At 37.3% G+C, this 16,786-nt stretch overlaps 1 protein-coding gene across 2 annotated transcripts in view; it reads right to left on the bottom strand.

Annotated features, from left to right (window-relative positions):
* The window catches only part of CUL3 (cullin 3), a 63,033-nt gene that overhangs the window by 1,816 nt on the left and 44,431 nt on the right, over positions 1-16,786 (bottom strand). For both annotated transcript variants that reach the window (XM_086467772.1, XM_086467771.1), the window contains 7 exons: positions 13,847-14,023; positions 12,600-12,770; positions 11,049-11,156; positions 7,586-7,710; positions 7,153-7,249; positions 5,998-6,132; positions 850-1,036 (listed from right to left, as the gene is read on the bottom strand). In XM_086467772.1, coding sequence (XP_086323898.1) covers positions 850-1,036; positions 5,998-6,132; positions 7,153-7,249; positions 7,586-7,710; positions 11,049-11,156; positions 12,600-12,770; positions 13,847-14,023 — 1,000 coding nt within the window. The remainder of the gene's footprint in view (positions 1-849; positions 1,037-5,997; positions 6,133-7,152; positions 7,250-7,585; positions 7,711-11,048; positions 11,157-12,599; positions 12,771-13,846; positions 14,024-16,786) is intronic.

Genomic DNA, 16,786 nt, shown 5'->3' on the forward strand with positions numbered 1-16,786 from the left:
AGACATGGCAAGTGTATTGACACCCCAGCACTCTGCATGCACATGAAGACAGTCTTGCTGTCACTTATGCAGAGGGACAAGTGCAACGTCATGTAGGCAGGTACTACTGGGTTTTACAGGCTTACGTCCCTGGACACAGTGTGCTGCACAGAAGCCCAACAAGTTACATTACGTGCAACAAAGCATGTGAATCACCAATGTTGCACTTAAAACCTTGCCAGTGATGCTGTATATTTTATGTACTGAGATCTGCAAAGTCAGAAAATATTTTTAGATGTACTAAAACTAAGAACTCATCTTCCAAACCACTCTATGAAGTGTATCCACAGCAATGCTACAACCCAGAATTTATTTCCAGAGAGCTTTCTGGACAAAAGGTATCAACATTACTTAGGCATAACACAAACTAGCACTTTGATGAACTAATGAAGCAGTATTGTTGAACACAAATTGCCTAAAAGCACTGTAGTTACCTGGCACTTGGAAATGGCTGTTGTACCACAGGATAAAAACATCACTCAATTTCACAGCAGTACAGCAACTTATGAGGCAGTTTTCCTACTTCTGAATCAATCAGTAGCATATTTTTAATTTTACTCTTTAATTTGAATTTTATTTCTCCGTCAACATTTACTTTTAAGAGATAATTACAAATTTTCTAAAGTGAAAGGCCTAACTATGACTTCCACACTTTTGTCAGTATTTAAATTTTTGTTTTGATGCAATCAATCATCAAAAAAATAGATTACTCTTCCTTTAACTTGTATGGCTATCAATCCTGTAAAAGATAATTTGAAATTTTAAGGCAGTTTTGGGACTGCAAGACAGTAGAATATAAAGCTCACTTACCCGTCTGAATCTTGACTCTGTGTAGTTTAGATGTGAACTGATCATTCACTGTAAATATATGACCATTTTCTATTTCTTTTGATTTAGGCTCTTTTGTAAGAACACGTTGTGTCGGTTTACCACATGCAAGGGACTGTAGGGCTCTAACCAGTTCTCTTTCAGGGATATCAGTTTCTTGTTGAATTTCCTAAAGAAAAATGTCTTCATTAGTTTATGGCTATGGCAGAAGTATCGTGTTTCACAAACAGCAGCACTGATTGCTTATAATGTCCACCTTCAAGCGTGCAAAATACTGCTACTATGACAGCTGTGAGGCTTGAAAGGTTAGAATTAATTCAGTAGCAAAGTCTTAATATGTACTACACAAAGTGATCCACCTGGGTCAATGCACAGTGAATTCTGTCCAAGTAAACAGTCACCATGAACTGAAAACAGACGAATGAATAACCAGCTGTTTCATTTCACTATACCTTTTGAGAAGGCTGAAAAGATTTGTTCATGGTCTTTAACATTTGCTAGACCAAGTGAAACCAAACCTTCTAAGTAACTCAGCGATAGAAAACACCCATGATGTTCCCGAGCACTCTTGACTAAGAACTGCGTAAACGCTTTTGCATTCAGCAGCACTGTTGAAAGTAAGATCTTCACACATGGAAGGAAACAAGTCTAGTTTCACCATAACAGTGAGATACTCTAGATTAACTACACCTCCTTTCTGAATAACCTGAAATAATTAATTTACAGATGGCCTTGGCTAGGACTTTTCCAGGTGAAATACAAAAAACCACCCCATCATTGCGAAGCTATTGTATGAACTTTGAAGAAGAATGTTTGTAAAAATGTTTACATAACTTCTTGCACCTCTGCCAGTATTCGTAAGAGTTCAGCTGAGAGCCACATGTTAGCTAAGTCACCAGCAATCACGAGTTAGTAAGCAAATTATACTGGATGCAGAATGGTGTCTTAACATTCTCTAGGAGTAGGCCAGCTGCTACTGCTTCCTCAAAATATAACTTGTTTGCTGAGCTCCCTTTCATTACAAGTTCATTTTAGCCTTATCTCTACTTACTTCCTTTTTCTAGTTTGAGGAAACTTCAGACATTCCTGATTTCACATTCCCATTCAGACTCTTGAGGGACCTCTAGCAGTTAAAGATTAAACTACCAAACAGAAAAAATAAACCTCACAGACATGTAACTCTTCACAAGAGCCATCACCTTCCCAGCTTCCCCATCTCAGGTTCCACGAGCAATAACAAGCTCTTTCACTGTCCGCATAAATGCCTAATGCTCACAAGTCAAACTGATGACCCTCAGGCTAAAAGCAGCAGTTACACCTCCCAGTGACCAAAATGCTAAGATCTGTAAAGAACTTGTTAGAAGTTCTTCAAACAGCAACCAGAAAAATCAAACCTCAGAGTACATCTAAGTCTACTAAATGATGTTACTTCTTGACCGTACTCAAATTTTTTACAAACCAATCCAGAAAAAAAATGCAGTGGTCATCCACCACTGACAACATGCCATAAAAAAGTCTCTACTTGGACTCTGTCACTAATTACAGCACATCTCACCACCAGGTCTCTGTGATGTCAAGGCTCAGACAAAATATACAGAGTATACGTTACTTTTCAACTATAGACCAAACATTACATGTACAATGAAAACTTCACGTGAAATTGTGTTTTTGACAAGAGTTCAAATTCATTTGAATGAGGTAAGTCTAAAATCAAAAAGATTCAGAATTTTTGATAACTACTGCTTCTGGATGATTGAGAAATAATAATGCGTTCTTAAACGTAAAAGTATTCTTAGCATGATGCATTCAGACATATTCAGAGTACTTTAAGTGACATGTATCCATGTAGTTTAACTGTTTGCTAGTATCAAAATGCCTCTTTCCAAGCAGCTCACAGAAAGTTACTATTTCTTTCTCTGTTGCTTTATTTAAAACACAATTGTCACCTTAATGCATTTCTTCCGGATCCAGCACAAACTAGTATTAAAAAAAAAAAAATCCCCAAACCACTATAATGCTTTACACGGTCACAAACAAGAAGTCTTACTGAAATGGATTGATCAGCATGAATTTAACAAACCAAAGGAGGGTGACACCTAGATTTTAGGACTTATGTAAATGTAAAGCCTCGAGCCTAAAAACCAATCCAGCTTATTAATGATGTAAGGCCTGTGACATGCAGGCTCCCAAACTTTGATTTTTAATCAACATCTAAAATTAATTCTTTCAAAACAAAATCACTTCTACAAGGAAACACACACACTCTGCTTTTCACGGAAGTGAAACGAAGAGCTAAAACGGAATTGGGTTTTTTGATGCTAAGCATCCTTATATTAACCACTGTGTATTTCTGTGTTGACTTTACTTCACTGTGTAGCATTCCAATTCAGCCACTAACGCATGCAAACCATTCAGGTTTCAAAATTTGTAAGCTATCATGAAAAGAAGAACCACAGAAAGAACTGCACTGCAATATGCTGCCTCAGAAAGCGGCAAAAGCTGGATTAAAAAAGTGTAGCTATGAATGTAAATGGATGGGGATAACAGATGTTCCTGTGCTCTTTTTCCTTCAGTCTGTAGCATATAATTTTTCTAAACATTTTTGTATAGACCTTTGATGGAACAGTGGAAAACACAGTGGAAAACATATGTTTTTTCCTTATCTCCAAAAATGCCTTATTTTAAAGACCATACTAGAGTTGTGCACAAGAGCAGTAGCAATCACACTATCTTAGTTCTAAAAAATATTACCAGGTGACCTCTGTCTGGAGACTACAAAAGAGGTGATTCTAGGTATGGAACTGCCTCTGTCCAATTTTATACAAGGAAAAAACTTTATTAGAAGGAAAATGTGCAGAAGGAAATTAGAAGGAAAAACATCATGTCATTTTGTTGAAGTGACAAAAAAAATATTCTTATTTACAGACTTCAACTTGTATACATTCCAAAGCAGAGGTCAGCAAAAGAGAAAACAGGTAAACCAGTTTTAAGTTCTAATTTCTCATTTCTGTGGAATTATTCAACAACTTTACTTCTCATACAGTCGCATTTGTATTTCTTGTTTGTTAAACCCAAAGAATCATAAATTTTCCCCTTATTTTTGATGTCATCATTAAAAAATTGCGCATTTCACCTTTTAAAATACAGAGGTGTACTGTAAACTACCAACAAAATAGGTCATCAGATGAAACTTGATTAGAAGAAACTGAATTCTCTGAAGGCTTGCATGAACATCCTTCCTCATAGACTCAAGTAGCATTAACCCAGACCCATGTGGCCACCAGTTCTTTTGCATATATAAATGAAACATTGCTGAAGAGGAATACAATAACTTAATACATTTTTTGTGAAGGAATTTTGCTATGCAGTTATCCTTTAAGTTTCCAGAGCATCTTATGTGTAATTTTTGCATCATCATTACCCCATTTTTCTCTCAATCGCACGGCTTAATGGCTATTAGGATTATTGTGAGGATCTTGTCAAGTTTGCAACTGATAATCTCACTGAATGCAAAACAAAACAGCAAAGTCTGTTCAACTGTGAAGGCAACTTCAAATTAATCTGTTCAGCTGGGAATCTGCAGAAACACTTGTATATCAGACAGTTTTATGCTTACGCAAGCACACACCACAAGTTATCTCTCATGCTATGTTGCAGTTAAAGCACTAATTTGATATGACAGAGAAATAACAGTTGCCCAGCACTCAGCAATTAATCATGGTATTCAATAATCAATGAACAAAGATAAAATTCATTCTACTAAAGTTTTCATAAGCTTTCCTGGCTGGAGTTAAAGACAACTCCCACATACTTCACCAAAGAAACCAAACAAAACAAATATGCCTTCTTCATGTTTTAGTTACAGTGGGACAAAGTAAGAGTTTAAGAACTCCCAAACCAGAAACAAACAAAACATACACAACCTAAAAGCACATGGACCTATTTCTCTATCATCTGGTCTCAGCAAAATAAAGTATAATTTAGGGCATGTATTAAAAATTGTACTTTTCACTGCTCTACCAAGTATTATTTATTCATATATGCGTGAGGCTCTACTACTCAAAGTCTACAATTTTGTAGAATAAGGTAGCCACCAGACCAATTTCAACACCAACTTCAAGAAAAAGTGAGCCATTAAGGCCCCCCTTCCCCCAGACTAAATTATTCTGCAGAGGAAGTACTCAAAGCTGTAATGCTCCTGCAATAGATTTCACAACACACAGGACTTTTGGTGCTCTAAAATAACCTTTTTTTGAACTATGAGTAGTTTATTAAGAGTCTCTTATCAAACCCTGCCTTCCTTAATCTCAACTTAGACCACCTAAAAAATTTCTTTATTAACAGGCTAGAAGTACGCCAAATAAGCTGAAAACAAAATCCAAAGGCAAATGATTACTATGCATAGCACAGCCACAAGTACGTGAGAAAACCTGGAAGTCCACACTGTTTCAAACTGCACCCATACTGCTTTTCGAGGCTGCCAATGCTCTCTCAAACAGAAGATAACATCTAAACTTAAACTATTAATTGACATTAACAATTCAAGGCTCAAATCTCATAGCACAGGAACCTCCTCCACTCCCAAAGGCTTCTTCATCATCGTCTATCAGCTGACCACTTCAACCTTTCCCAGCAATGCCCCTCTAAGTCTCCTTGTTAAGAATCTATCTGGACCTTCTTCATTGTCCTTTCTGGCTCACCAGCTCAGAGGAGGGATGAAGTTCTTTGATTCATCCTACAGCTCCCTCCAGCCTGCCAATTTAAGCACTTCAGTGTTTAAGAAGCCAGGATACAAACTATTCTCCACTCTGGCCTCTAAATCCAGTTTCTCAAAGACAAAATGAGCAAATGGAGCCACCAGCTGCATTCCAACTTCATCTTTTCTCTAGCTTTATGGACTAGGAATAACCACTCCCAACTCTTCATTTCTGAAAACTTTTGTTCCCAAATAATTTCCTCCCCTGGGATTGCTTCCCAAGTGCATTGCTAATGATCTGCTTCCTGTATTTACTGGCCTGATCCACACTCAAATAGAATGAGAGGCACCTGATCTTCAAAGCTCTGTTGGAGAGGACAAGAAAGTGCCTAAAACAGTTATTTAAAATCAGGGGAGAAAACCACAATGCTTACCTCAAATGTGTATTTTTCTCTGTTGTTAAAGAGCATTAATATCGTCATCTGGAAAGTGGAGACTTGCAATATGTGCTTCCGTGTATTTGAGCCAGTTACCTGGGCACCTCCTACGCCAACCTCTGAGCCATCTTCCTGTTTTAGAATTATAAAACTACTATTAGATTATTCTCCACAGCAAAATATTTTACCTGGGTAAGATGAAAATTGTATGATGAAATAATTACCTAGGAGATCAGCCTACACAAGCAGTAGAATAGCATACGCCTGGTGGCATAAACACAGTATCTCTCCAACAGATGTCCTAGAATCACAGGGGGACTGAGGCTGGAGGCACCTCTGTGGGTCCCACAGTCCTGCCACCACTCAAAGCCAGGTCACCTACAGCAGGATGCTCAGGGATGGGTCCACTCAATTACTGAGCATCTCCAAGGATGGAGACTCCACCACCTCTCTGGCCCCTGTTCCATTACTTGCCCATCCTCTAGTTTTCTTACTCTTATCTTTAAAATATTCATCCTATAGTAATACAACTTTAGTATCCTCACAAATGCACGTTAGTCTTTTAATTTTGCATTGTCATCTATGTTCCCAAGCATCATGCCATTACTACCTCTAGCTTAGCATTTTAGAACAGGACTAAATCACTAGCAAATTGTTTTCCTGTATACACAAACATTAAGCATTGTACTTCTATAAACTCTACTAAAGATTCTCATGTTTGAAAAAAAAAAAAAAAGTTGTCTACATTGCTAGCACTCTGCATGAGAAGCAGGCTAAACTTGACTGAACACTTTCACATTAAAAAAATTACTCTAAAGAGAAACGAGTTTCATTTCACATTTGACTGATTCAGAGTCAAAAAAAACCCCACTCGAACCATTGAGGTCCCTCCAATACCAAAATTACTACTTTTCTACAAGGTAACAAAGAGATGACACTGAGTAATGCATTCACATAGATTTAGGGGTGGGGGAAAATCAAAACAAAACGCTACAAAGGAAGAATCAGACTATAAAGCCAATGGAACGCATTCTATTCTCATACTACCAATGGGCAAGCTTTTATTTTGCCAAATTGTGAAGTTATTACAAATGTGTGTTTGCTTACTTAAAAAAAAAAGATACAGTATTTTCATAATCTTGATACTTTTACCTTTTTAACAGGCCCATAGAAAGTGGCATTGAGATCTGCAGAACCCATATGGTGCTGGAGTGTCAGCTGCCGCCCACTATGTTTGGCTAAATAAAATCTGTAATACAATTGAATAAAACACTTAATACATAGTTCACATTTTGTATCTAAGAGGAAATTGCTTTAAATGATTACACAGACTTTTCATAGCCATTAAGGACACTCTTCAGAAATTTCTAACACTTGCTTTTTCAAAACATTAACTCTTGTTAGAATTCTATTTAAAAGCTCCCAAAATCTCAGGCCTCATAATGTGACTATTGCTTCTCTAATCTTGGCATGAACTGAGGAGTAGTATGCTAACATGTCTTAACTATAATGGTAAAACATATCTGGAAGTTAAGTTGAGAAAGTTTCTTAAAACTTCTACCTAAAAATCTGTTTTAATACATACCTTCTAAATATTTCAAAAGCATGTCTGGGAGCTGGAGGGATGTTGCACTTTGGTGTGGCTGACTGAGTAGGCCAGTAACCTGTTGTGAGGACCCGCACTGTAAGATCAACACCACCTAATGAGACCTAAGGAAGAAGACATCCGCTAGTTTAGAACAGGATCACATTTCACCATTTTTCTCATCAGTGTAGAATATATAGTATTTTTACAGACTAAGAAAAAAAAAAGACAGATCTATAAATGTTATTTTTACAAAGCCAGATAAATCTATTCATCACTACTGGAGTAGTGATGTACCACCTAGGCACAGCAAAAACCCTTTACGTTTTTCCCCTCTGGCATTCAAAAGCCCACAGAATTTAACAAAATAAATTCTTAACCAAGAATGAAATCTCTGTGACCATAAATGGGACTCATAACACACATAACAATTTTTTCTTGACAGGTTTTTGATGACATACAGTAAAGTCAGGTTGCTAAACATATCCGTTTCAAAACAACTGTTTATAAATTTATTCTCTGGAAGCAGAGAGTAAACACTGAATATCTAATGTTAAGACATCCGGAGCTTTTCCTGCAATTTACCTCTGGACTGTAATGTAAACAGTGACTCACTTTAGGGAAAGTGGCTAGGTTGTGTGTGTAAAGACAGCCACTGCCATCAAAATTCAGCACCATTTAGGAAACATTCTAACCTGAAGTGCTGATCTATAAAGTAGTTCTGGTAGGAGGTGATAAAGATCTGACTACCAGTGAGGCATAATCCTTACTAGGTATCTCAACTAAGTTGAGTATTATTAAACTTAAAACTGGCTACTTTCAGCTCTAGGAGGTGTAACTAATACCTTCAAAGAGCACACATTATAGACACGAAAAACCAAAGCATACTATATCCAGCTAAGTATAAACCTACTACATAGAAATAGAGGACACTGACCTTCTAAAATACAAAAACTGTTACATGAACTCAGAAACTTCCACTACTAAATATCACAGTAGCATTTCCAAGCACTATGGAAGACTTTTTGTATTGTGCGTGTTGAATGCCTGTTTGCATCAACAAACTTGTGCCTAGAAAAGCTCTGAAAAATCTAGACAGACCAGTGACAGGCTACAGTGACAGAAATCCCTTTGACTGAATTTCGTTAAGGTTTAAGAGCAAAAACTTGCAAAAGCATGTGAAGACCCCTAGAAATGCTGTTCTGTAGCCAACATTACTGACATGCCTCTAATTTCGTATCACCAATGTCATGAGGCTCATAATACAAATTCAAACAGCCATTTAGACAAAGAAAACTAGTTGATCCTTAAAAAAAAAAAAAGCAAGCTTCAACAGTTTTCTCCCTCCAGCCAAAACAGATGGAAAGGTCATCAATGCAAACAGAAAGATATATAAAATACCTTTATCTGGAACTGAAACACCTCAGTCGAGATGGCAACTGTTTCCTGATTTTCTTTGGTCTTAGCCAGACCAGAACACAGCATTAATTTAGAATGCCTCACATCATACATTATACAGAACACGGAGCAGTCTGTGACTTGAAAGGTCTTTTTAGCATAAAAATTCTATAAACTAACAGAAAAAGGCCTTGAAGTGATCTAATCTTTATGTAACTCAAACAAACTGAAGTTTCAGGATCACAGTTGTCAAAAATCACTCGCAATCTATTAGCTTGGTAGTGCTGGGCTTTCCACTTACTGATAGCAAACCAATTGTCTATGCAGTCCTTGGCACTACCTGTATCTCAGGATACAGGACCCCACAGGAAACTTTGCAGATAGGATTATTTTAGAGAAGAGCAGATGCCAAACTCCTCTAGGAGGCACCGTACATATTCAAGGTACACAAATTGTTTAAAAAGGAGTAGAACGGACATACAAAACACAGTATCACGAGCAAGTTAACAGTAACATAAAACCCAAAAAATCTTCCTGTTTGTATTTCTCAGATATTATTGACACCAATAGAAATATACACACTTCCACCATAAGTAAGTACTTCAGAAATGTCATTAAAAGGCCGTGATTAGGCTGACAAGAGGCAACCATCAGGTGAACTGCTGGTTCCTTGCTAAGAAAAAGATGACATTTCAAATAAGGCCTAGAAAAATATCTGTTAACAATTAAAATTCATCTTATTAGCTGCACATGGCTAAAAAGAAGAGTGAGACATCATTTATTAACTCACTTAATGTAAAATTGTCACATGAAGTACATGAATCTAACACATACCCACCCCTCCACGTACAAGTCGCACATGCTACCTAAAAAATGTGAAAGTTCTAACAAATTGTTCTTGAAATTAGAATTTCAAGCATTCTAGAAGGAAAACATGATTATCCTCTAAAGAAAAAGAACAACAGTAAAGCTGCCTGTCCACAAACACCTTTATATCCATATCCTCTACAATATTTTCTGAAACCACTTTGAGAACACCCCGTTTTTTTACTCGTGATGATTCACAGTACACTGATGAGGAAGATTTCGGCCGACTACTTCAAGACAGCAAAGATTTCATATCACCTTGCACCATCGTGGACATCGGACAGAGTATCTCCATGAGCATAGTCCTGGCATTCAGATTTCTGAAACTGGTTGAAACGTGCTTGATTTACAGACTTAACTGCAGACAGGGAACTACTCGGCTGTTTATGATATATATTAAGCACTACTGAGTATCAGTACAGAAGAAAAAAGTGTTTAGAGCAGCAAAATGGTATCTCAAAATAGAAGTGATCTCTCCATTATGCAATATTCCAGAGATCCCCTTTTACAACAAGGTCTAGCAATTCTTGATTGAACAATTAAGTCCATATCTGGCAACGTGAATAAAACAGCAGTTCTGCTTTTAGTAAAAGCGTTAACTGCGTCAGGGAAGTTAAACATGAGATGGTCTGTTTTTCAAAGACCTGCAGCATGCAGTATTTTTCTGCTGTTCCCATAAGACATGGGTCGCAACGAAGGCGACCTTTAAAGAATGAGAAAGGACAGACTTTGCTGGTGACACGGCGTTTTGGAAACGCACATGAGCGCGTTGAGCCCCCCGGGTGCGTGGGCGGGGCGGGGCAGGCTGGGGGCGGGGCAGGCTGGGGGCGGGGCAGGCTGGGGGCGGGGCAGGCTGGGGGCGGGGCAGGGAAGGCGGCGGCCGCCCGCCCCCTGCCGGCCGGCAGCGGGAAGAGGCGCTCAGCGGGCACGCAGCGGGGTAGCTGCTGCAGGGCCCGTTCAGAAGGGTGCGGGTACAACAGAAGCTGAAATAGGACTTGATGGAATGAAACTGGCACTGCTCAGCTGGGGATCAAGCTTCGAACTGACATTTGTATTTCGGGAAATACTAACAAAGCTCATAAGGTAAGAAACACAATAAAAGAAATATAATGTATGCTAACAAAACCACAAGCCTTGATAAAGGTCTAAAGTTTGCACTGAAGTAAAAGGACAAGCACACAGACCCCCATGTTCTTACCCCAGTCGCCTGAAGATGTTGCCTGAACTCATCCATCGTTGTGTTTGAGATGCTCATGTCCCTGAACATTCCTTCCAGTTTAGACGTGAACTGACATCCACACTCAGTCTAAAAATACACAAAGTAACTTGTTATGCCAGCACCATGAAAACAGAGCTTACGATATGTGAACTGCAAGGCTAGGAGTTAGTTTATAAACCTCAAAAATGATATTTCTGTACATTTGGTTCTTGGATTCCCATTTGTATTACCTTCAGAACTTAGAAAAGTTTCGTATTTCACACAGGGATCTAACCCTACACCTATCAAAACTGGCTTTCCTTCTCTTTTCTCCATTACTGTATTTTTGATTCCTTTTTAGCTTCCCATCTCATCTTAAAAAAACAATCAGACCAAGGCATACACTTTCATCTGCTTTTTAGCATGATACTGTAAAGAGAAACAAACTTTATTTATACCAGAAAAGAACCACTGTTGTCCTAAGAGTGTGTCATTTTAAAGGCTTACTGCAGATTGCCAAGCGAGATTACTAAACCTTCTGAGAATCGGGGACGTACACATACATAGACATGTGTGCACAAACACATACGTTTCAGTTGCACATACAGGTCTTTATGCATATTTCCAACGCATACTTTGACATATATGGTAAAGGCAAGCATGTTAGCTTCAGCATCCTAATGACTGTGCAAATCTGTAAGAAAACAGCACAGTTCCGGTCCACTGAATCATCTTGCAAATGTATCCCTTGTGCTTTCTAAATCACCAGGCTAAAAGAGGTAGAGAGGTAATGCAAAGGAATTAATACCGGTAATTTGGAGAAATCTGATGCAAACAGGCTTTGCTCACACAAAGGTCAAAAATGAGGATCAGTAAAGTTTCATTTTAGGATTAAATCACTCTGTATCGGAAGTTCCCTAGCCATTTATCATGCCACTTAGGAAGGAGCTGCATTAGAACTTGCTTCATGACTGTTCATTCACCTTTAGACTTTATACTTTCTTCTCCATCTTTTGGACCATTGAATCAGTAAATTGAAGCAATTAAGGAAAATGTGTTTCCAGACACTGATAGGAAGATTACCCCCCCCCCCCCCGCCCCCCCATCTATCTCAAACCACTTAATCAAACATGAATTGAGCATTATCACCCATCTGCAGATAAAGGCAACAAAAAAAATAACAATGCATCCAATAAAAAAAAATTCTACTGGGAATAACAGAAAATCCAGGATAAAACAGCCTTGTCTTCAAATCTAGTCATTAGATAACAGAACTTGTTCTCTTACTTGGAAAGTCTGACATTTTGAAAAGAAAAATTGGTTCTGTTTTCTAGACTGCTCTCTCATGACAGATGCCTTCCAGTACTTACTTCCTTTTATTTTGACACAATTATTCAGAAAAGCCTTTCCTATTTTCTGTTGGGGGCTTTAAATTCAAATCTGTATTTAACAGCAATCAAGACGTATGTTATCTCTATATCCCTTATGTAAAAACAGAAGAAACCGTATTTATAAAAAAAATGAAGTAAAAATATGCAGATACAGTCTTACCTTTAATTTAGAGATCATATTTTTCTCAGAGTCATCTGAAACACTCTTGTTTGTGAGAAGTCTTCTTGCCAAGTGCTGCTTGTAATAGCGTTCAAAAACATCTTTCTCTTGCATAAACCTAAATAAAACCATTGCCTTATCCAATATAGTTTCTACTTCTTGCTCCGTTAGCTGTAGAAGAAATAATTTCCTGGTTTTAACCTTCTAGCACAAGTGTCTTATACAACCTAAAGACTTAAATTCACAGCAAGCATATGGTCTAGCAGTAGCCTATAAAGAAGCCAACAAAACTGGTCCAACATGTGAACAATAGAGCCAAAAGAATAACGTACAAACACAATCGAGTGGAGAAACAAACAGATCTAAAATTTAAGGAAAAGCAATTGTGAAGAAGGGAGATAATGGATGGATAGAATGCCTAGATAAATATAGCAAAAGTTCCTGGTAAGTTTTTAAGTATTTAAAAAAACCCCAACAACACAGATGGAAACCAGTATTAGGACTACGGAAAGTTAGCTTGGAACGAAAACTTTTACATGTTAAGACTAATTTTGCAAAGCCTGTTTAGCACCACATTAAATAGAATGATTACTTATTTTATAAATAAATAGAATTTACTACTTGACTCCCAAAGCATTAAGATGCATGCAATAATATTCAGCTTTATTCAGAGCCACTGAAGCCTCAGTTGAACCATCCTGCCCAGTTCTGGGTGCTGTACCTCAAAAAATTTCATGAAAGAAGCTATGAGGTGAGACTGAAGGAAACAGTTAAACTAGAAGAGACAGATACAGTAATAGTCCTCCGATACGTAAAAACAGGAAAAAGAAGCAAAGACAAACGGTTTCCCCTACCCAAGCGAGTTAATTTTCAAAAGAAATGACCAGATATTGAGAGTAACTGCCATACACTATAAATATATTTAAGCAAACGATATTTAAGGTTGCAAAGGGAGCTGCAGAACCTACTACAACCTAGGGTTTTTTGGAGGTGGTATCTGCCAGAAGTAATCCAGGTATACTGCTTCAGAGATGGGGGATAAGCCACGCAACATCTTGTGATCTCCTTGGGCCTTGTATTACTAGAAGTTTAGTGTGATGAGCTCCGATATGTTACATACACCTTTTTTTACGGCAGTATGGCCATTTATCTTAATACAAAAATAATTCTTAGAAAAGTAGCTTAGTTTAGTTTTATCCAAGTTTACATAGCAAAGAACATGATCTTTTAATTTAATTTATACTTACTCCCTTGACTCCCTTTTTCAGCTTATCATCAATAAATAATGAGAGGTACTCTGGAGACCTAGAGTTGAGGTTGAGGAAGTACTCAAAGTCACCCGCAATAGTCTGTTTGAAGAGTCGATCATTATTGAAAGATTCTTGAAGAAAGCGGTCAAACCTACTCTTTAAATCCAGTAAACCCTTCCAAAAAAAAAAAAAAAGGCAAAACCAGTTTCACTGATTTGAAGTTATAAGCTGTAAAACAGTAATAATAGATGAAGTCATAGATAAGACCACATCTACAGTCACAGATTCTGCAAAGCTATGGTCGGCGTTGTTAGAAAGTATCTGAAATTTCATCTGCATTTTTAGGTATCTATAGCTGCCATAAATCTCTTATAGAAGCAATTTTCAGATAAACTGGCTGAACTATTGGTATCAAATACTGGTGCAGTTTGCTGTAACAGGCTACTCAAAGATTAAGAAAGTTTTTTAATAACCCTTGTTAAACAGGCTGATTTACTGTATTTTTAAATCCACAACTTAAAGGAGGTTATTTGTTGTACTTGTTAAGCCTTTTCTGTTTCAAGTAACATTGACAAAGTCGCTACCATAAATACAGGACAGGGGAAAGATGAGGCTAAGCACCCAGTAACTGTATCACTCTACAGTGATCACAGCTACTGAACAAGTTTGAGCAGAGAACACACTGCAACAGGCCTAATCTTGTTAGTTTTTTCTCCCCTCTAATTTCAATCCAGGGACACGTTCTGCATTATTTAGTTGCACTTTTCTTAACAATCTTTAAGAGTCACTGTGAACATAAGAAAGTTAGATACAAGCAATAGCTCTCAAGTTATCACAGTGCAAAGTTGATTGGCCTCAACTGAACCGTGTCCTCTGAGCTAAATCATCACATTCTTAACATCATTTTTAAAGTTTGCACCATCTTCACCCAGAGTTAAAACAACTGAATGCAGAAGGGAGAACCATCTTAAAAATCACCTGAACACCTTGCTAAGTATGTATATGCTACGCACAGGGTTTAGACACAACTAAGACAGTGTTTGGGGGTGGGGAGAAAATTTCACTTGAGAGTTAAATTTATCATGGATAACAACTGCCCACAAAAACTGCTCAGCTTAAACGATCTTAAAAGTCCTCTGTTTCTTAAGAGATTATTTATATGTGGTTACTTAAAGAAGCCATTCAAGAATTACTCAAAGAAGTAATAATGTTTCTTAGGAACTCACCATCTCACTTAAAGGAATGGTCTTTAGACAGGCTAATTAATGCGTATTAGAAATTTTAAATTCAAAGTAAATCCCACTATCTCTCTGTTTACCAGAGTTAGTTCATGTCTCCTCTCCAGGAGTACACCATCTGAACAACCTGGTGTCAAACAGGAGAAACTGTTAGTACCTTAAATTACAAAAGCATTGCAACATCCCTTCAAATTATTACAAAAAGTTTTAAATCTAATCCCCTGGCAATGCTTTTGCAACCATCTCACCAATTACGCTCAGAGTTTGGTGATGTCATGTTGCAGAAGCAGTGCTGGACTATGATGAAGTTTTTTCTTGATTGTGTAATGCAGCTTCCTTGTCTGTCCTCTTACTGCTATTTAAATCCTTGAAAGATTCAAATGAACAAGGCCGAGATGAGAGGAACGAGGTGGTTTCTTAATTCACAAGTATTTTTCTCTTCTTCCATTGTCTCAATGGAAGTGGAAGACAAAATTTGTTTGGGGGTTTAATGGTAATCATGTATCAATCCCTTCCCTAGGACATCTTCATGAGATGGGTAGGTACATACTAATGGGCTGAGAGGATGAGGTCTGCCGAAGAACAGGCAGTATGGCTGTAGGTAGTCTTCAGCTTCATTACGCTATTTGCCTTTGTAGCAGGAGACATTGATAGCATCTTTATAATTAAGTTTTTAACTCTCAGTTAAATTTATGAGAGTCCTTTAGGTCCATCAGGATTTAAAAGGAATGAAATTACTTCAAAGTAAACCAGACTCTTATTTTTCACATTATTTTCTCTTTTTTTTTTTCCCACCACAAAAAACATTAACAGCCATTAATCATTAAACCTAATAAATTTCTTTTTAGCAGTCCTTGGAGAGGTGATTCTTGTCCAAGCTTAGTAAGAAGTTTGGATTAATTTTCTGGCAGTGCTGAAACAATCAAACATTTTTATACTCAAATGGCTTCTTCTAATAGTAACCAGTACTAGCAAAGTTACTGATTTCAAACAAAACAGCAGAGATAACAGACATACAGTATTAACTGTTTCTCACAAAGACCAGACACAAGGACTTTCAACTATACATTTAAAAAACCCCAAACTTAACATCTAATGAATACACATTTTCACATGAAGTATAAAACATCTTCTGACTATAAAAACATTTCCTTTAAGTTCTATGAACTCTAAAGATTTTATGTGCAAATTTAAAAAACATCTTCTTAGAGACAATGGGAGACAAAAGATGACAAACACTCCTGAAGTATATTTTGTGATCTTGATAAATTAATGGTACACATCACTTCTTACAGAGATGGAGAATAAGAAAGAACACTTAGGTCTTTTAACATGCATAAGTGTTCTGTTTCTCAGGGAGACCAAAATTGTTAGGATTTGTAACACATTCACCTCTCAGTCACAGTTAATCTTGACATGACATACTGTCATGTGATTTTTGTCTCAATAAACATTAACAGCTAACACGATATAAAATTAAACAAAACAGACACTATAAAGCTATTTGCCAGCATATGCACAACTCTGGAGGCAAGTATCATTTAGGATAATCAAAAAGTTCCCAACAGTTAAATAATTAGCCTGAATATGTTGTTTACTAAAAGCAGCTACCAAAAGCACAAAACCTGAGCATGTACTTTTCAAGCAACTTGGGTAAAAGGAGAGTTCTAAATATGACTGAAAATGCAGCAAATGCACA

Source organism: Leptosomus discolor, chromosome 7 (genome assembly GCF_034619465.1).
Source record: "Leptosomus discolor isolate bLepDis1 chromosome 7, bLepDis1.hap2, whole genome shotgun sequence".
Lineage (NCBI taxonomy): Eukaryota > Metazoa > Chordata > Aves > Leptosomiformes > Leptosomidae > Leptosomus > Leptosomus discolor.